This window comes from Leptosomus discolor, chromosome 7, assembly GCF_034619465.1.
Source record: "Leptosomus discolor isolate bLepDis1 chromosome 7, bLepDis1.hap2, whole genome shotgun sequence".
NCBI classification, from domain to species: Eukaryota; Metazoa; Chordata; class Aves; order Leptosomiformes; family Leptosomidae; genus Leptosomus; species Leptosomus discolor.
Genome location: NC_141397.1, coordinates 15166172 through 15186982, shown reverse-complemented (window position 1 = coordinate 15186982; position 20811 = coordinate 15166172). Strand labels below are relative to the sequence as shown.

General features: G+C 36.7%; 1 protein-coding gene across 2 annotated transcripts in view; it reads left to right on the top strand.

Moving 5' to 3' along the window:
• The window catches only part of ZNF385D (zinc finger protein 385D), a 437653-nt gene that overhangs the window by 366424 nt on the left and 50418 nt on the right, over positions 1 to 20811 (top strand). For both annotated transcript variants that reach the window (XM_086467942.1, XM_086467943.1), the window contains one exon: positions 2659 to 2821. In XM_086467942.1, coding sequence (XP_086324068.1) covers positions 2659 to 2821 — 163 coding nt within the window. The remainder of the gene's footprint in view (positions 1 to 2658; positions 2822 to 20811) is intronic.

Genomic DNA, 20811 nt, shown 5'->3' with positions numbered 1-20811 from the left:
TTTTTTATTTTTTTTTAGGGTTCCAGTTCAGTTGTAAAAGTTCAGCACAAGATAATTTGGAGCTGGTTAAATGCTTAGGAGCAATCTGTCTGCTCTCACATAGAACTACCATTAATGTGCCAGCTACAGTTATATTGAAACAAGCTCAGATGTCTTCGTGTCCCCACAGAGGATTGAGATTTAAACTTTCAAATTAAAAAGGCATAAAGATCTTTATGTAGAGGCTGGGTAAATTTGCAGCGTTCTGTGGGAAGTGAGTGATGGACAACTCTGCATAGCAGCCATCGTACTTGTAAATTTGAGCAATATGTTTCTACTTTGAAGCAATTTGATTCATATGTTTCAGAACACTGAAAAGGTCATCAATTTCAACATAGGCCCTCATTGTGTATTCCTCCTGCATCCAATACACTGCTTGAGTTGAGGTTTGTGGAGCTGTAGCTCTGAGAATTTGGAGGGAAGAGAGCTATGGATGCAAGAGAGATAAACCTGGGGTGCTTCACCAACAATTCTGTGAAGAATGTTGAGCTATGTATCAAACTAATATCAACATTCATAATTCAGTATTAAGAACCATGTTCTGATGGCCTTTCTGCTATTTGAAGAATGACACTATTAATTAGGGAAAACAAGTACAATCAGAATCTGGATCCGATAATTAAATTTGACTAGAAGCTGTAAAAATAGTTGACTTAATCGGGACATAAGGATGTACTGTATAATGTCTTTTTTAATGCATCATCATAACTTGACACTGGTCTTTCAGTTTAACAATAAGTAACATCTCTTGACTGTTTGTATTTGGCTTACAGTATGTCTCAATGTTATGTGTTGAGAATTGTAAAAGGTGCATGATTGTGCTGTTTCTGTTCAAGTTGTTTCTAATTAATAACTTCACTGTCCAGTGTTCTTTCAATAAGGGTACCTAATGCAATATTTACATTATTTTAGGTATAGAGAAACTAGCTTTTCAACCAAACTGAATGATGCATCTCGATATACAAGACCGTATGCATGTGTATGTATCTATACATGTATACACATACACATATATGTGTTTATTGGTTTAGACAAGGTCTCTCACTTCTTTCCTCCTCATCTTGAGCTTCTCAAATCTCAGGCATCTGGAGGGAATCATGACTTTTCATGAAAGATGAAAATCATAAATCTTGAGATTAATTAATATACACTTTCTTGTGACATTCACTAGAACTTCCTCTCTTCCCAAAATTCCCAAAATGACATTAAATAGAGGTCTAATGACTAACAGATGCCATATGATGCAGGATTATTCTACCTGCGAAAGTGACTTAGTGAATTGAGTGACTGTGTCATTTTATCCCTTTTATCCTTTGAGTTTGTAGCCACTAAATTACATACATGATTTTTTCTTCTTTTGATTCCATAATGGAAAGCATTTACCTTTCTTTTATGTTCTAAGTATCTGTTATTGTTTCATGCCAGAAACAAAATACTTGCCTTTGTGGGTCCTTGGGCTGACCCAGCACAGATGCTTTTCATTTGTTCAGTTCTGTAGAGAGCTAAATTTTGACTGTTTTTCTAGAGGCTTAATAATTTATCTTTCAAGTAAGAAAGGAGTTGCTTTGAATAAAGTTTGAAGTTCTGCAATAAAAATATAAGGAATTTCTCAGGTTGTCAACTTATTAATCTTTCTTATAGGAGTTTAGATAGAGAAGAAATAAACTCTGAATATTCATACTAATTGCAGTGGGTTTTGTATAATCTTATACTTCAAATTCTATTCTTAAAATATATTTGCAACATAAATTAAATAATGAAAAGTTGACATTAACTCTTAGAATAATAAAGATATTTCGAATATAATGCAGAAATCTTAATAGAAATGCACTTACAAATCTATTTTAGCTTAATGATACCAAGTAGCCAAAATATATTTGAGACTGTGGTAGGATTTGTGTGAGCTTTCTCCTTTGAAAGGATGCTCCTGACTTTGAATTTCAAACATTACCTTTTGTAGCAGCTGGAAAAAAGTAGTCCTTTTTTTTTTTTTTTTTTTTTTTTTTTTTTTAAGAAAGCCAGCTAATTGCATGTCTGCCTCACATTCAGTTAAATCTTTGGTGATGAGCTTTGAAGAGAGTGTTTTATGTTTTACTTTCTTTTGTTTGGGATTTGGTTTTGGTTTGGGTTTTTTTGTTTGTTTGTTTTTTACTGTCAGTCTTTGCTGAGAAGTTCCTGATACCACTGTTAATAGTAAAATGTTCTTTGAAGGAAGCTTTGATAAAATCTTTAGTTTGGAATAGAAACTGGAGAACTGCAAAGCTACTGGGAGGAGAGTACCTTCCTCCCTGTTGCCTGAGAATTAGGGGGTTTTTTATGCGAAAGCAAAAAAAGTCTTTATAGAAAAAATAATGGTAGCATGGTAGACTAAAACAACCTTATTTTGGTCTGAAAGTAATATACTGTTACACAGTACTATACTGTATTTATTAAATTGGGGTTGAGTATTTTTTCCATTGTTTTCCAAGCATCATTCTAAATATAACTTTCTGTTTGGTCACTACTTGGATAATGTGAATGGTACCCATTATTGAAAGGTAGTCTGTATTTGTACTAATACAGAGAATGCCAGTTTAGAAATGAGCCTGATTGCATGGTTCATTTTGTTCTCCTTTGTAGAGCCAGGCTGCGGCCCACTACAAAGGCACTAAACATGCCAAGAAGCTCAAAGCACTGGAAGCCATGAAAAATAAGCAGAAATCTGTTACTACCAAGGACAGCGCAAAGACTACCTTCACTTCCATCACTACCAATACCATCAATACCAGCTCTGACAAAACAGGTTAAGCAACAATCTTTGTTGGTTTTGTTTGGGGTTTTTTTTGTTGTTTTTTTTTTTTTCTTGTTTAATTCCATGTCTGTTTGTTTTTGTGCTTGCCACATTGATTCATGCTCGATCCATCTTTCTGTGTGATATTGATTAATTTTAGTCCTTTCAATAGGTTCGTGAGACTATGGTAGTCATGTAACCAATTTCTCTTAGTGAAAAGAGGCTTGTCATTCTTTTAGGACAGAATGCAATACTCGTGCCTTCATTAATTTTTGTAGTGGCTAAACTGTTACATATCAACTGATGTAAACCTCCTAGTCTATATGCAGTATCTCCAATATCCAAATTACATATGGCACAATTCTTTTAACCAGAAACAATGTAGCAAATTGTGCTACTTGTGTCTAGAAGCCTCTTACAAAAGCATGGTTAGTATAAACCTAATTTTCATAAATTTCAAACATTGCATTGTTTTTTTAAAATGGCTATTGCATGGTTTTGAGCTGGAAAATAGCTGTATAACCTCTATTCCACACAATCAGGTAAGTGCTATTGATGCCAATTATTCTGCTTAAATGAGTCTTCAGACTGAAATAATATCCTTTAAATTATTGTGTGGGTAAAAGGTACTCCTTTGCAGATGAAATCTGTGTGAGTGTTTGGTAAAGTCAACAGATTTGATTAAGCTCACATTTTAAATATGTGGCTATTGTACTGGAAATTTTGAAGGAAGGTTGTAAGTTCACTGAAGGGTAGTCTAGTATCTCACAAAGTGTGACTGTTCTTGTGTATGAAGAGATACAATTTGCATATTTAGTTGTAATCAACTCCCCTTCCCCAAACAAGCCAAAGCCAGCCACAGCAAAAAAGCCAAAGCTGTGAAACAACAGAGACCTTTCTACTGATGCTGAAAACTTCTCATTCGAAACCACTTCTGAAGCAGTAAGTTTAGCATTGTAAATGGATTTTCACTAACCGATTATAGTATATGAAAAAAAAAATACCTTGCAGACATGTGTAGTACTTTCCTTAAGATACATATTTGCTGTGTTTTTTATAGACAGATACCTCTATGTCTGTCTGGCTTTCTCTCTCTATCTTTGTTATAGCCCTTTATTATAGACAGTATGTGTTTTTATGGAGATTTATATCCTGATTATAATGAGATTGCTTTAAAAAAATAATCATTACCTTATTTTCGTGTTTGCTTACAAAAAAAAAAAAAAACAGAAAGAAGGAAAGAAAGAAAATATTCTGAGTACTTTTGTTTCTATGATGAAAGAAACGAAGCATGAGAGAATAGGAGCAATGTCAAAAGTTATTTACAAAAATATATGTGTTTCTAAACATAGAAATATGTTTAGAAGTTTTTCCTGCTGTTAACCTGTTGGTATGTTCAGAACAGAAAGGGGGATGTTGTATAGAAAGAGTGATTTATTGTTTACAAAATATGATCTTGTGATTGGAAAAAGTAACTGAAGAAAAAAAGATATTTTTAAGCTTTAGAATGTATTTCTCAAAAGCTTTTATCTTATGCTGTGTAAGTTTGAAGGATTTTCCAAGGTGCCTTAAATCCAGTCTGAGTCTTTCCATCAGGCTTTGAATTAGATCCCTGACAAGATATATGAACTGTCTTGTATCCAAGGTCAGTAGTAGTACAAATCAGTTTTTATATTGGCATAAGTAAGAAAATATCAGAAATCTAGCTGTACACACAAAAGAAATGGCATATGCAGGAGTTTCCTCAGCTTTACACATTGTTTGTGACTTCCTGGATTAATTTCATAGAATGCATGGATACCTGTATGTATGTACGTGTATACACAGATGTATTCTATGTTACAAGTACTAACCTTAACGGCATTCTAAAAACCACATATTGATATTAACTGACAAACAGCCCAAAATCTGACAGTTCCACAAAACACTGAGAGCCCTATTCAACCCATGGCATTCAAAGAAAGGCAGCCAGTTCTATCCAAATGCAAAAACGGTTATTACAGGTCAGCATTGATGTGACCAGCAGTAGAATATCATCCTTAGTGTAAATTATCCTTTGTAGAATCAAGCATGTATGCACAGCAGGAGAAAAAAAAAAAGGGGGGGGGGGGGGAAGAAAATTTTGGGTAGCTGAAAGGATGAAAATTTCTGTTAAATATGCCAAGTTAAAAATTTCATCAATTGGATTTTCTTTCCTTTCTGGTTAGTCTGTGTTTTATATTTGCTTGATAGAACTTTCAAGAGCAAAATGATTTCTGAAAGCCAGAATACCATCAGAATGTATTGCACTGTGTGACTTCACACATTTGTAAATGATTCCTGTAAAAGTAAAATATTCTGATTCTAATATGCAGTTCTGAGGGAATAATTATACTAATTAATATAATTCATTAGTTAAACTTTCATAACTAGAAATAAGTTCTGTTACTAAGTCCCTGCACTTGTGATCATTCAGAACAAAAGTTTTTTTGGCAGAATTTCAAAGCTCTCTGCTGGAGATTAATACTTGATCCCAAATCCACTGAGGATAGGGTCATGTTCATATCACCTCCAATATGTCATGTACAACAGTGGTTAAATGCTGAATTACGTGTCAGTCACAGCACATTGGTCAGGACTTCAGTTCAGTGGTTCTGCATCCCCTTAGCAGCTCCAGTGAACAAAATGTCATCACGAAATCTGCAGTGCTATGCAATGAAGATTATGAAAAACACCACATAGTATACAAACTGATTCAAGAGCTAAAACAGCAATTTGTTATGTTGCTTATTCTGGAACTATTTTGTTAGATGTGATGCCAGCATGTGTTATTGCAGGAAATAATGGAGACTGTGCAACCCACAGTGTAGGTGGATTCCTTAAAACATTTCATAAATGATACCTGGTGGTTAAACTATGTGTTAAGGAGAAAACACATAGGGGTCATTTTGCTCATTCTGTGAAAGTCACCATTTTTTTTTACCCCTTTAAACAAACTTTTAGAATTATTAGAAGGCTTGAACTTTAGAAATCTTTGGGGGAATTAAATATCATTAAGAGTTATGTTGGCAGTCACATAATGGACAATACCATTCTCAACATATGGAACTTTGTTGCCAGTTCTGTTATTTAACATCTGTCTTTCATCTATATTTACCATTTATTATGTGAAACCTGTAGTCACTCAGGACAGAGAAACAGAAAGCATGATCATTCCAAAGACAAGCCTGCTTTATGGTAGTATACAAGCCAGATCTCAGTATTTCTATTCTTCAATTCAAGGGGTGACAATAAAAATGCATATTTTCACCATATATTAACATACATGCATGCGTATTCCCTGGCATAATGTTGTTAAATGTCCTTGATAGCTTTACAAATTGACCCTCCTTTCTGCTGAGATGTATTTTTCTCATAAAGATGCTTCACACCTTCACTTTGTCTGTAAGGACAGATACTTCAGGAACACCTTTCAGACTACATGCGGATAGACTGTGTTCTGTAATCCTAACTATACGTCCTGTCCAGTAAAGTCATTATCCTACACTTGTACTTTTTTAATCTAGAGTGAGTGTCCAAGATTGTATCCGTGTGAAATCATATCCCTATAGTTGTTATATATATATCTAAATATTGAGCTTTTCCAAAGCTATTTTAAGTTAAAAAGGACTCAACATGACCACGTTGTCATGAATCAGAATATTTGGGCTATTTTTATTTTTTTAATTTATTTATTCAGTAGAGAATTCAGCATGAATTAGATCATTTATTATCAATGGAGTAGAAAGAATAGACCTTTCTGAGGGGGGAAAACATGTCATTGGAAGCCATCATTACGGCAAAGTCTTTCATATTGCTTTTGAATATTATACATTATGTTTTAACTCCTATGCACTTAAATGCAATGAACACCTCTTACAAACAGAGAAAAATGTGATGAACACAAGGTGTATCTGGGCCAAGGCACAGACAAGATCATCTATCATTAGTCTTAACAGCTAAGAGACCCCAGTGCTGTCAGATAGAAAAATACTGGTGCCTGTCCTAAAAAGCTTACAGTCTACACATAGGATAAGAGACAACTTAGGGAGGTAGACACTGTTAATGTAATAGGAAGGTATTTTAAAAGAGCAGTAGCATAAATATGTGCAAATGATAAAGGCATCACAAGAAATGAGAACATGGAAGGATGGATTAGAAGAAAAGGAGGAGGGTTTTTTTCCAGATACTGAATGTATGTATGAGTAACAGCATGGGAAAAAGCATAAATTCTCTTATTTTTCTTTCCCTGAGACATGTGAAAATTCTTCTCTGTGGGAAAATTTTAATTGTGCTACCCCTTTCCAGTCCTTAAGTTTTTTCTTTTTATCTGAGGAGCGATAGGATATATCTGGTCAGCCAATGAAACTCACTCACGAAATAACACTTTCAGACCATCTTGGATAATTCTGAAATGGAGATCAGGTGGTGTAGGAGAGAACAGTCAGTCTGGCAGGGTCTTAGGCATAAAAAAGGAAGACAAGAAGGATAAAGAAATCAGAAAAGATGTGGTAAGTCAGGTAAACTTTGAAGGAAGAAGAAAGGAAGATGGCATGAAAAGGAGAGATTCAGGAAGATATTTTGGAGTGTGGCAGCCACACATACCACAGAATCACAGAAATTTTGAGATTCTGTGAAAAGACCTCAAAAGGGAGATCTGGAGATCAACTAGATCTCCCCAGGTCCAAGCAGGGTCAGCTAGAGCAGGTTGCACAGTATCTTCTCCAGTTGGGTTTTGAATATCTTCACAGCCTTGCTGGGCAATCTGTTCTAGCGTTTGACCACCCTCAGAGTAAAGAGTAGTAAATAACTTTTTTCTTGTATTTAAGTCCAATCTCATGTGTTTCAGTTTGTGTCTGTTGTGTCTTTTCCTCTCACTGGGCACCACTGAGAAGACTTTCTGACTCTGTCTTTTTTTACTCCCTTCCCCTGACGGCATCAGGTATTTATACACATTGGTAGGATCCTCCTGAGCCTTCTCTGCTCCAGACCCCCAGCTCTCTCAGCCTCCCCTTGTACAACAGATCCTCCAGTCCCTTAATCACCTTTGTGGCACTTTGCTATACTTCCTCCAGTATGTCCATGTTTCTCATGTACTGGGGAGCCCAGAGGTGGACCCAGCACTGCAGTTCTCTAATCAACGCTGAGTATATGGGAAGGGTCATCTTTGTCGACCTGCTGACAAGTCTTGCTAATGCAGCCCAAGATGCCATTGGACTTCTTTGCTGCAAGTGCACACTGCTGGCTTATATTTAAAGTGGTATCCACCAGGACTCCAGGTCCTTCTCCACAAAGCTGCTTCCCGAAGGTCAGCCCCCAGACCAGACTTGTGTGTGAGGTTATTGCTGCCCATTTGCAGCACTTTGCATTTCCCTTTGTTGAACTTCAAGGGACTCCTGTTGTCCCATTTCTCCAGCCTGTCCAGGTCCCTCTGAATGTCAACACACCCACCTGGTCTACCAGGCACTCCTCACAAGTTTTTTTATCACCAGCAAACTTGCTGAGGGTGCACTCTGTCCCATTGTCCGGGTCCTCTGTGAAGACTTTAAACAATATTGGCACCAATGTCAAATCCTGGAGGACTCCACTAGTGACCAATCACCAGCTTCATGTTGCTCACCACAACCTTTTCATCTTGGGGGTGCATGCAGCATTTTTTCTATTACCCTTTGTTCTCATTTTTTTGTAAAAATGAGAACTAAGAAACTGTAAGAAAAAAATAAGAGTAAGCTCAAAGAAAAGAACTAAAATGGAAATGAGTAAGACTTATCCAAATCTCTAAATTTTACTAATGCGTGATTTTAATAGATTTGCACTAGTTTCCCATCAGACAAACCACACTGAATTTATGTAATATGCATCACTATTATAAAATGTATTTTACATGCAATTAAAATGAAAAAAAAAAAAACATTGATGGCACCTGATTAAAATACAAAGATACCTGATTAAAATACAAAGGTCTTTCTCTTGCATTTTGAATTCATTCTTTATGTCTTTCTGTTGAAATATGTGACAAATTCAGAGTTTTTATTTTCAGAGCTGTTTTATTCTTTTCAAGTGTACTTCGTGCCCTGTTATATACTGTGTTGTCTTCACGTATTGTGCCTTTTCAAATAATTCCACAATGCATTTTGTCACCCTTGCAACCTTTAATTGTGCTTCTGCAGGCTGGCTGAACACTCTACAGACACTGAGAGTAAAAGCTAACACAGATCAGTTGCCTTAACACCAGCTTACACTGGAGCTGAGGTTGGTCTGCAGATACGTAGGGAGTGGCAATAACATGTTGCAGTGTGCATGATGTCTTATGCCATTATTGGAACGGAGAACTCGGCTTCAAATGCAAGGAGCATTTTGATAGAATGAAATCGCTCAACTGTTTAGACTGTTCATCTGTGCTTTCAGTTTTATTGAATGTATGAAAGAGAGAAGGGCAGAGGTTTTTAAACATAATATTCATTGAGAGCCTAGGTGGAATTTCTTTGACCAGATATAGACATACATATTGACACTAATTGCACTGGTTTCTGCTTAGTGTGAGGGGAAATCATGTCAATGAAGTCTAGGGCACAATTCATCTTATTCTGAAGTAAACATCTATAATAACTCAGATTAGTAGTGAAGACCTGAGAAAAAGTACAAAAAACGCCTGTAGTGACTAGGTCAGATATAAACTGCTATGCTGATACTTAGCTCTGACAAATTCCAACGTCAATGACCAAATTGCCCTTTCATTCCATGTGTCCAATTTTTTTCAACAGGTTTTGATTCTTTTTAACTGAATCATAAATTGTTCTGTAAGAATTCGATGCTCAGTGCTCAAAATCTGAGTTGAGTTAGTTAATTCTGAATGATAACATAACAAATGACATTATTTCTGCCTGTTGAGGAAGTTTTAATGTGCTTCTGAATAGGTTTTATATTCCCACCAATGAGAAGAGAATTTACTGATTTTTGATTGTTTGTTTAAAAAAATCAACCTTTTTCTCATCTGTTTTTTTTAGACATGGAAAGAAAATTATTGCCTGATAAAGGTAGACTGCTGGAGTATGTATGGTTTACTATTAAAATATTAACTTCATCTTTCTCATATTCTGTTCAACCATAGGTATCCTAGTGAACATGTCTTATTAGAACATTATGTCTCTTTCAGGTCTCTAGTTAAGGAGTCAATGGACTCTCCGCTATTAGTCACTATGTGCTGCTTCACTTAAGATTGAAAACTTCTGCTCTAAATTGTAGGAAAAAATTTTCAAATGTAGCACTCAAATGAAAACTTGCTTGTATGAATCTTTATAGAAGGACAACATATAATTGACTAGTGCTACAGCAGTTTCCTTTAAAAATATGAAGAAATAAATAGTCTTTGAATATATGTATATGAATATGTTTCTGCATGTTTGCAGCATTTGCCCTTCTCTCTTCAAGATGGGTAATTAACTGCTGTTTCCTCCAATATCATGGATCAGCACACCTTGCTTGCTTTCTTTTGTCACTTAGTCAAAGACATGCATACGTTAGCTCTCTACATAGACGTAGTTGGGCAGTTCTGGTTCAGCTTCAGAACCTGTAATGGAAAGGAACTCCTGTTTGAACATGAAAATCAGTTTCCTCTTATCTCTGCTTTCCTTTTATCTCTCTTACATTTAGCTTTTGGGTTTATTTTCTTTTTTTTTTATAATAAACATAGGTTTTGGTAAGGGCTAGGCTTTAAGGTTTATGAGGGCTTCTATATATTAAGAACTACTGGATGATTTCTGGTGTTGCTTGGTGTAGGTACCATATTTTATCATTTACTCCTCAAGTCATTTGTTTAATCCTTTGTTCTTAATGGCAAACCTTCCTAAATTTTCCTTTTTTAAGGAAAGCTGAGGAAGACATACTACTGTATTTATACATTAACATATATTTAAAGTGCCACTTCCTAGTTAGCATATTTATAGACAGATTTTCTTACAATCTTTTGTAACTAAAAGAAATTCTATTTCTAATAATGATACAAATGTAAACTGCATTTAAAATTCAAAATAGTATTTAATACTACAAAAAAATCTGCTGATGGATGCAGAAAAAATGTACTGTGTGATCCCAGTGTGCCATTTGCTGGTACAGCTTAGGCTGTGGGTACCGTTGTATATGTAGTTATTATATTAAGGATGTTTAATCTAAGAAGACAATTCAGTGCAGTCCATTTCTATAACTTAACTGATTTGTTTCTATATGATTTATTATATCATAAAGTGTGCTTTTGTTCTGGCAAGTGATTTCTTCAGATCATTTTGGTATTGCTTAGGGCACAGCGGAATTAACAGGCTAATTCTGGCTTTAGGCTTGTGAGATCCTGGATGTAAATTGTACATATCAAAACAGAACAATGACCATGAAACTTGAATTTGTAAGGATTTTTACTTCATATTAACTTGTTTGAGATATTTTGGGTGGAGCATTCCAAAGTTGCAGGTGTGAAATAATAAATGAAGAGTAATTGCTTGGTGATTAGCACAATACTGATGGATTTCAGAGCCAGCTATAGGACTTCATGGCCCCATTCCCAATCACCCAGTTCTGGAAGTTCAACTTTTGAAATTTTATTTGCATGAACAAACTTTAAAAGAAACTATAGTCTGAAAGAAACATTCTTATTTTCTGATTCTCTTGTCGTGTGGTTGGCAATTAGAGATTACTGGTTCAGAGCTATCAGTTCTCTTAATCACAAGCTTTGAAAATTCAGCCCAAACCAGTAAAATTCAACCATGCTACAACATCTTTAATTTTAAATCACCTATGCTTTGACTTTTCCGTACTTCAGACAATCTGTAGCTAGCTGCAGCACAAAATGTTATCAGCATTCCACAGACTGTTGTACCAATTTTGCATTAGAGCTCTATGGTAATTTGGAAGACAATAGCTTCTCTTTTGATCTCTATGTAGAACTAGGGCTTTTTCTTTCTTGCAGAGTGTAGCTAAATGGCGATATAAAAATTACAGTCATTTATGTGTGCCTCAATTGATCATGAATGTGCAGTAAAATCCTCTTTGCTTGCATCTACGTATGCCGAGAGCTTCGTCATGTGAACACCATGTGTTTTGCATGGACCCAGCTGCTTTTGATTGGGATTGCCTTGACAACAATTTTATGCTTGAATAATCCTGCAGATAGAAACTGTTGTCAGCCACGACATCTGTATCAGCCTATTGAATCAGTATGAAAGTCCAATACTAACAATTCTATTGTTTATAGGTCTGGAAAGCATTTTCTATTGAAATATCAAATATGGTCTTTCATACTATCTCGGGGAAATGTCAGCTTGGTTGCTGCATGCCCATAGTTGTAAGTTCTAGAAGTCTTGGGAGCAATCTTCTATTTATCAGATAACTCTTTATCAGTTGTTCATCAGTATTTCTCTAAAAACTCGATCAAGCACCACTGTGTGTATCTGGTCGATGACTTGTTCTTCATGGTGTGTTTTGCTGTTATGTTGGGAATGTCACTGACACTAGCTAGTAGGACAGGTCTGAAGGCTCCGCAGTTCTAGCCATTGGCATTCAAAAAAAAAATATGGTATTACAGTCCTAGATCCTCTTTCAAGTTTTTATTGTAAAACATCAAATTCAGAAGCCTGTAACTATTGCACAAGTGTTTATTTTGTCAGTTTATGGACTAATTTGTAATGGAACAGAAACTTGATCCAATGCTCTCAGACAGGTGGTCAGTTTTGCAAGTCTGGAATTTTTCAAATGAGAGAGGTCTTCTTTAAGGGCATCAGGAGAGTAGATGGATCTTCATTTATGTGATCCATGTTTTTTCCAAGCTGATATCATATTGGCTGGAAAATGTAGAAATAAGAAGTAGCTGTTATCTGTTTGAAGACTGGTTTTGCTTTGTGTGGGACATTTCTAAGAGAAAGGTGACCTCATCTCCAAAGGTGCTTTAGAGCTTACTTAGATTACTTTCTTTTGTTGTTCATGTCATATTCTTGCCATGCCTAAAACAAGAAAGGAGGAGAGTATGGTTAAGAATGTGAGTAAATGTGCTGTGCTAAATGTTTGGAGCCATTGCTATAGAATGCCCTTGTAGCACCATTCAGAGTGATCTAAAAACAACCGGAGCTGGAAGAGTCGTACTAATAAATCTAGGGGAATCTGCTCTACCCAGTCAACTTCATTGTCCATTCATGTCACAAGAACTCAGCACAGCAGAAACCATTATTCCTAGAAACAGACTATCCTACATACCTATAGCAGGTGTTTTCAGAAACAGGCCAAAACTGAGTACTATTCAAAACTCCTGTAAGAACATTAAGAACAATTCTATCTTGCAATGGCAATATTTACTCTGTCTTCTATTTGGTATTCCACATCTTTCAACAATGTATTTAAAGTATTAGCAGGTCAGTGATTTCTTTCCTCAGCTGAAGAAGTCTCATAGGTGAAATTCTTCTCTAATGTGTCATTCCTTTGCTAAAACATACCTTCCACTTACTGTATTAAAGGACTTAGATTTTTCTATGTGGTCCCAGTCAAACAAAGATAAAACAATAAAATATCAGACAGGACCAAATACTTTCTCAGTTCCTGTCTTTGTCCCCTTTCTTACCTCTAAAAAAGAAAAAAATAAATAAAAAATTTATTGTGTTTTGAATTATTGAATATAAGGCAAAATACAGAAATTCATCTAACATCTAGTTGTTTTAAGGTTTGCTGGCACTGCAGTTGTAAATCATATAAATAAGTCTAAGCTAAGCTTAAGCTTAGTAAGGTACCTTCAGCACCAGCAGACATAAAGTTATCTTGAGACAAAGCATAGCTGTGACTGCAATACCTGTTTGAGGAGGAAAGTAAACATATGGTTGGTCTTCATGCACGTGAACTCTGTGCTTCTTAGACTTAATGTAGGTTTCCATGTACTAAATGGCTTGCTTATAGGTAATTCAGGCAGGCTGCACCCATAACTTCAGAATAGGTATGTTAAGAGTCTCTTACTTTCAAAATCCACGTCTTGAAGAATTATTGTGTGTTTCTCATTTTATCTTTGTGCATTCTGTACTCCACCATGATACATTAAATAGCAGACTCCCAGTATTAAAACTCTTGGTTTATGGCATGTCCATGGCAGAATTAGTATCAAAGGAGCTAGAACAATTTACGTAAATTAGAAATTAAGAACTACAGAATATTATTGTAGGAAACAAAGGGATACAAGAATAAATTATAGGCTCATCGAGGGAAATAAAAAAGGTGCTTTTAAGAGTAACAGGAACCAAGGAGCTGTATCTGATAGATTTGATTTGAGACGGGGGAAAAAGCCAGCTTACTTACGTAAACTTGATTATAATATTGATGTTTAAATGCTTTCCATGCTAATGTTAACATTATGTATATTTAACCATAAGTACTAAATTATATAACAGATCAAGAAAAGTTGCAAATGAAGGTTTTGGAAGAAGCAGATTAAGAGCTTTCTGGATAAACTGTTATGTTTTTCTGTACATTGTAGACACTGTAGAAAATCCAGAGGACTAGAAGGAAATTAATGTTTTGTCAGTATTCACAAAGGGTAAACAGGATGAATCAAATATTTATAGGCCTATCAGCCTGACACCGATCTTGGGAAAAATAAAGCAACAGCTGACAGGGGACTTGAGTACTGAAGTAAATGAGATCAATTATGTAATGACAATGAGTATGAATTGACAGAAAGTTAGACTTTCCAACCTATAATTGTTTTTATGAGATTACATAATTGATTGGTAAAGGATAAGCATGCTGATTCTTTGTGTTAGCAAGGCTCTCAAATGTGCAGAGGTTAAAAATTTTCTAAGATACTGGAATGATACAGAATAAATACGGAACATATTAAGTGGATTTAAGCTGCTAATTGTAGGCTTTGGAATGCAATCATGAGGTACAAGTTGGTGTAGAAATATTTCAGTGAAATAATTTTGGAATAGGGTCTTACGTCCAGTCTAACATTACATAAGTTACCTGCAAGGAATTATAAAAGTTTACAAATCGCAAATGTCACAAAAAGTAGAGTTCTGGGCAAGTATAAAGACGAGCTGGAGATTCAGTGAATCTCATGCTTTTAATGCAACAAAATGTATTGTTCTCAGGAAAGAACAATAAAGAATTTATGGAAAAGTTGGGGGACTTCATGAAAAGATGAAGATGAATTGAGAATACATGGTTAAATAACAGCTACACAGGAAACGCTGATGTAGTAATATTTCCAGAAAGCCTTGTGAAAAAGCCTTTTTTTGAGGATAATGGAGGAATATATATTTATTTTTCTTTTATTACTGTAAATGAACTATATTATCTATTTTGTTCCAAAGAATATCATCAAATTGAGTGGAAACTTAGGGAACATCTAATATAATTCTTTAAGAATGATTTAATAATGAAAGACCTAATGAGATAGATGCATTCAACTTCAGTATTTATCAGAAATAATGTATTTTGATTTTTTTATTTACTTTATCTTTTGATTTACTTTTTATTTATCAAAGAGAATCAGAGCAGTATTTTGATTACAGTCTATAAAAACTTGCATGAAAACAGCAATCTAATAGTAAAACAACTCCTAGTAGTTAGGAGGTGTGTCAATATCCGAAGACTGCAAATGGAAAATGGTTAGCTTCATTCCACAATCAAGACAAAACCTTTTTAACACTGGGAAGGATTATAACATATACAAGATCTCATGTGGATTTCTGTAATCATTTGACCAAAGCTATTAGGTTTGACTTAGGAATGAGTAATGGAAGTTCTCTGGGCAATGTTCTGTTCTATAGCAGAGAAAACTGTGGACATACATATTTTTTTCTGGCATCAAATATATGATTGGTCTTCCTGACTCCTTCCAGAAAAAAAATCTTTGCTGCCTGGAGACTGCAGATCTTGCATGTTATACATTTGAGGCATGCTGTAATTAAGTCCTTTATGTGGAAAATTTAATAGTACTTAAATTTAAACTTGAAAAAAATTCATTTTACTTCAGTCAAACAACATGCATTTTGAAAGCTCAAGTACTGATGCTTGAAGTATGTCCTACCTAGGACATAATATTTTATCTTTCTGTGTTTTGTACAGGACTGGACAAGTGAATAGTGCTTGATAAAATAAAACCCTAGAAAATTATATTTGCTGGTATAGATTTGTCTGGATAGACAAAGTCTTTATGGTGCAAAGCTGCCTGTACCCTATTTCAGTGTCCTTAATTATGTGACAAAATTGACTCCAGATAATTAGAGATGTTTTATTTCTCTGAAAGACTAATGTCTTTCTATTGTTATACCTGCTTTAGTATTTTCTGTTTCTGTTATTACTAGAATTTGAATGAAGTGAGAATTAAAATTCATGTTGTATACTTTCAAGCATTCTTCCTCCTTCTTCCAATCAGAATTTAGTACTGTTTCCACTTCCTTGATCCGCCTCTGATTAGTTTTAAGCCCTATAATAAGCATTTTAGGAGATTCAGAATATCTACTTATTTGATCCAGTAGATCTGCACTGATCAAAGCATAGGTAGTAGCATTACTTTTAGTAACCCATGTTTCCAGCTAAGTATTACAGAGAATGCAAATTTCAAAAATCAGACTTTTTTTATCACACTTTTCAAATTATCTCATTTCTGCTTGCAAATAGCCCTTTTCTTACATTAGAGCACTCAAATGAACTCTTTAGTTTATTCACCTTATCACAGGAGTCCCGAGACAGCTGCCATGCAGTTTTCATCACTTCCTTTGCTACATTTTTTTTTTTACTATTTCTGGTTCATTTTCTGCTCTGCTGGTTTAATAGCTGCAAGTTTCTAGCATCATCTTAGCAGATCCATCTGAAAGTTTCGTTAACAGATTACCCACTTCAGCCATCTAGTTGAATTTGTTCGCAGTAGTTGCCCTTAATAAACCAAGATTTCCCAGTAAGGAAAGATGCCTACTTTTTTCCTGCTTTCAAGTATATGGAAATATCAGCAGCCATTGATGGCAATACAGAGGGAGCTTGAAATATGTGGCCGGTCTTGCCAAACAACCTCGTCACGCTTTTCCTGCACGTGGATCCTAGTTGCTAGTTCCTCATTACATCACCAGACACAGGGCAAGGGCAATGGTTTGGAAACGGGTTAGGACATTATAGAATCATAGAATCATTAGGTTGGAATAGACCTCTGAGATCATCAAGTCCAACCGTTGACCTAATACCACCATGCCCACTAAACCATGTTCTGAAGTGCCACATCTACACGTTCTTTGAACACCTCCAGGGACGGTGACTCCACTACTTCCCTGGGCAGCCTGTTCCAATGTTTGACTACTCTCTCAGTAAACAAATTTTTCCTAATGTCCAGTCTAAACCTCTCTGGCGCAACTTAAGGCCATTTTCTCTTGCCCTGTCACTTGTTACTTGGGAGGAGACCGACCCCCCCCCCCCCCCCCCCCCCCCCTCCCCCCTCCTTTCAGGTAGTAGTAGAGAGCGATAAGGTCTACCCTCAGGCTCCTCTTCTCCAGGCTGCTCCTCATAAGGTCTGTTTTCCAGACCCTTCACCAGCTTTGTTGCCTTTCTCTGGACATGCTTCAGCACCTCAATGTCTTTCGTATACTGTGGTGCCCAAAACTGGACAGAATATTCAAGGTGCGGCCTCACCAGCGCTGAGTACAGGGGCACAATCACTTCCCTACTCCTGCTGGCCGTGCTATTTCTGATACAGGCCAGGATGCTGTTGGCCTTCTTGGCCACCTGGGCACGCTGCTGGCTCATGTTCAGCCGGCTGTCAACTAGCACCCCCAGGTCCTTTTCTGCCAGGCAGCTTTCCAGCCACTCATCCCCAAGCCTGTAGCACTGCATGGGATTGTTGTGACCCAAGTGCAGGACCTGGCACTTGGCCTCGCTAAACCTCATAGCATTGGCCTCAGCCCATTGATCCGGCCTGTCCAGATCCCTCTGCAGAGCGTTCCGACCCTTGAGCAGATCAACACTTCCACCCAATTTACTGTCATTGCAAACTTACTGAGGGAACACTCAGTCTAGATCATCAATAAAGATGTTAAACAAGACCAGTCCCAATACTGAGCCCTGGGGGACACCACTTGTGACTGGCTGCCAGCTGGATTGAACTCCGTTCACCGCCACTCTCTCTGCTCGGCTGTCCAGCCAGCTTTTAGCCCAACTTAGTGCATGCCTGTCTAGGCCATGAGCCGCCAGCTTTCTTAGGAGAATGCCGTGGGAGACAGTGTCAAAGGCTTTACTAAAGTCCAGGTGCATGACATGCACAGCCTTCCTCTCGTTGACTAGGCATGTCATCTGGTCATAGAAGGAGATCAGGTTAGTTAAACAGGACCTGCCCTTCATGAACCCATGCTGGCCGGGCCTGAGTCCCTGGCTGTCCTGCACTTGCTGTGTGAGTGCCCTCAAGATCAACCATTCTATAACCTTCCCCAGCACCAAGGTCAGGCTGATGGGCCTGTAGTTCCCCAGATCCTTCTTCTGGCACTTCTTGTAGATGCGCGTCACGTTGGCAAACCTCCAGTCATCTGGGTCCTCCCCTGTTGACCAGGACTTCTGATAAATGATGGAGAGACTTCTGATAAATCTCCCTCACAGAGTATGACTAGTGTTAAGTAAGCTTCAGCATCACAATTTAATAGATCATTAGTGAGGACACTTCTAGTGTGTGTGCAAAGGAGTAACAATGCTCACAGCCCCTGGGAGCATGCTATTTGGGAAGCTTCTGTACAAAATCGGTAGCATGGATGGCAGTATCTCACAATGTGAATCGGCTCTTTTATCTCAAGCTGCTAAGATTTGGGAACTTTTAACCTAATAACAAGTGCCTTTGTGGCAATAAGCTTATGACTGACACTTCCCTTGAAAATCCACACACGCTAATCCACCTACATGAATTTTTTCCTGGAAGCACAAGCCAGGTAGCTGGTTTTGTTTAAATGTAGATAAATTCATGCATGTTACCTAGACACTTGGATGGTCAGATACTGATTTACCAAAATGAGGTGGGGAAATAAAAGGGTTTTCATTTCTCCCTCTGTTTTCTCACTGTAGTTTACCAGCCTGAGGTGCATGTTGTGTTATGGGTCCTGCAGCTCCTGCTCCAGGTGTCAACAGCAAGTGTGGTAACTGCACTAGTGAGTGGAGAAGGTGAATTATGCCCATGATGAATGGAAGAACATGGAAGCTAATGGAGTAGAAGTAAAATTCATATTGACAAAACGCTGCCCTGCCAGATTTGGGGGCCAACGTCCAGTTGCATAGGGGCTGCACCTCCTTTTCACATTTTTAGCAGATACCTGAATGCCTTCTTGAGTCAAAGTCAGGGCACTCATTTAAGGCTCGCTGAATTGTTCAAAAGGCAAGTAACAATCTGTCTGAATATTCACACTACATAATAGTACTTAATTAGTGTAGACTTGGGTAGATTTGAAGGAAAATTACCCAACCTGCTACTGCAGATTTAAACCTTTAATCATCACTTTTTTGTTGTTGAGAATTTTTCACTTCTGTTTCACTGCACAAAAATTTGAGATTCTCATTTATAGTTCTGTTTTTCCTATGCCAGGGGATTCTTCAAGCTGTCTGCTGTGATGACTGTTCACGAATGCTGAGTTATTACTGGGCTGCCTTTTAATTATCCAATAGTTTGTCTAGCTCCAAGTCAAGGTCCCTGGTTGTCCTCTATCACAACTGTGAAGCCTGAGTCATGACTGTCTCCTACTATCCTTTTGTTTTAAGCTTTTAACAATTCCTAGCTAACTTTAAACAAAGGAGAAAATTAATGGAATTTTGAATTAGCCCACTCCTACTAATTAGCATTAACAGTGGTTGTCAACACTGTAGCACTTTGTGCCATATTTTTGTCAATCAGTAATAGTCTAGAAGAATCATCTGTGACTGGAAATATGTCTCATTTGGGTACTAGTCTTTCTACTACTTTAAACAAATTTTTAAAAACGCAAAGCTTCACTTTCCAGGACACTTCAAAATAAACCCTTGAAAGGAGAACACCAAGGAGAAAAACAATGATGTAAAGGGAAAAAAAAAAATTAATCCAAGTGTTGTGATACTAATCTGGTTCATCCAGAACAGGTAATTGTATTTTGTATTATCTCAGACCTCTGCCTGTATTATTTTTATTCAGTTTGTAACCCACTGCTGTTTATGAAAAAAAAAAAACAACCCACAAACCAATAAACAGACAAACCCAAAAACCAAACTCAAACAAACCCAAAACCCAAGCCAGAAAGTTGGAAAACTGTTTCTTTTTTGCTCTAACACGGAGCTATGTTACTTTAAACTTACGAGTTTTCCTCAGACATTGTGAACACTATATCTAATCAAAATCGCTGTCATTATGGAACTCACGAGATATATTGCTGACATTTCCAGCCTTACATATTTGGGAGTGCATTTATTTTCCTTCGGTAGTGTGTCATCATGCTCTGAGTAGCGGCTATTGTGGGCACACTTGCTTTACGGCTGGCAGGGAGTGCTTTCCAGTGGCTGAGCCCACCCTACTGAATCTTTTAGTACCAGTTTGAAGAATATGCTTATCTTTCTCAAGGTCATTACTACATACTTGGGCAGTCTCTGAATCAAGAGACAAGATATGATGTTTTACCAAAGTAAGGAGGATCTATGGTACCTTTGATGTGGTTTTTTAAATTTTTTGTTGTTTTTTGTTTTAAAATACGTCTCAGATTACGTGAACCGAGCAAAGACATGCATATATTTTGAGTATCCATAATTAACTGAATATATTACTAATTCCATTAAGTCCTGGTTTGAAAAATCCGATATTATTTATTTTAATTTAATAGATTTTTTTAACCATCTGACCAAAATATCTGAAGTACTGAAGTATTGGCAATGAAGTTCATAAATGGACTAGAAGAAGCCTCAAGAGACTTAAATATTTGATCATTTCACAGCCAGTTTAAGACATCTCTTAATTTAATTCAACTTCAGGT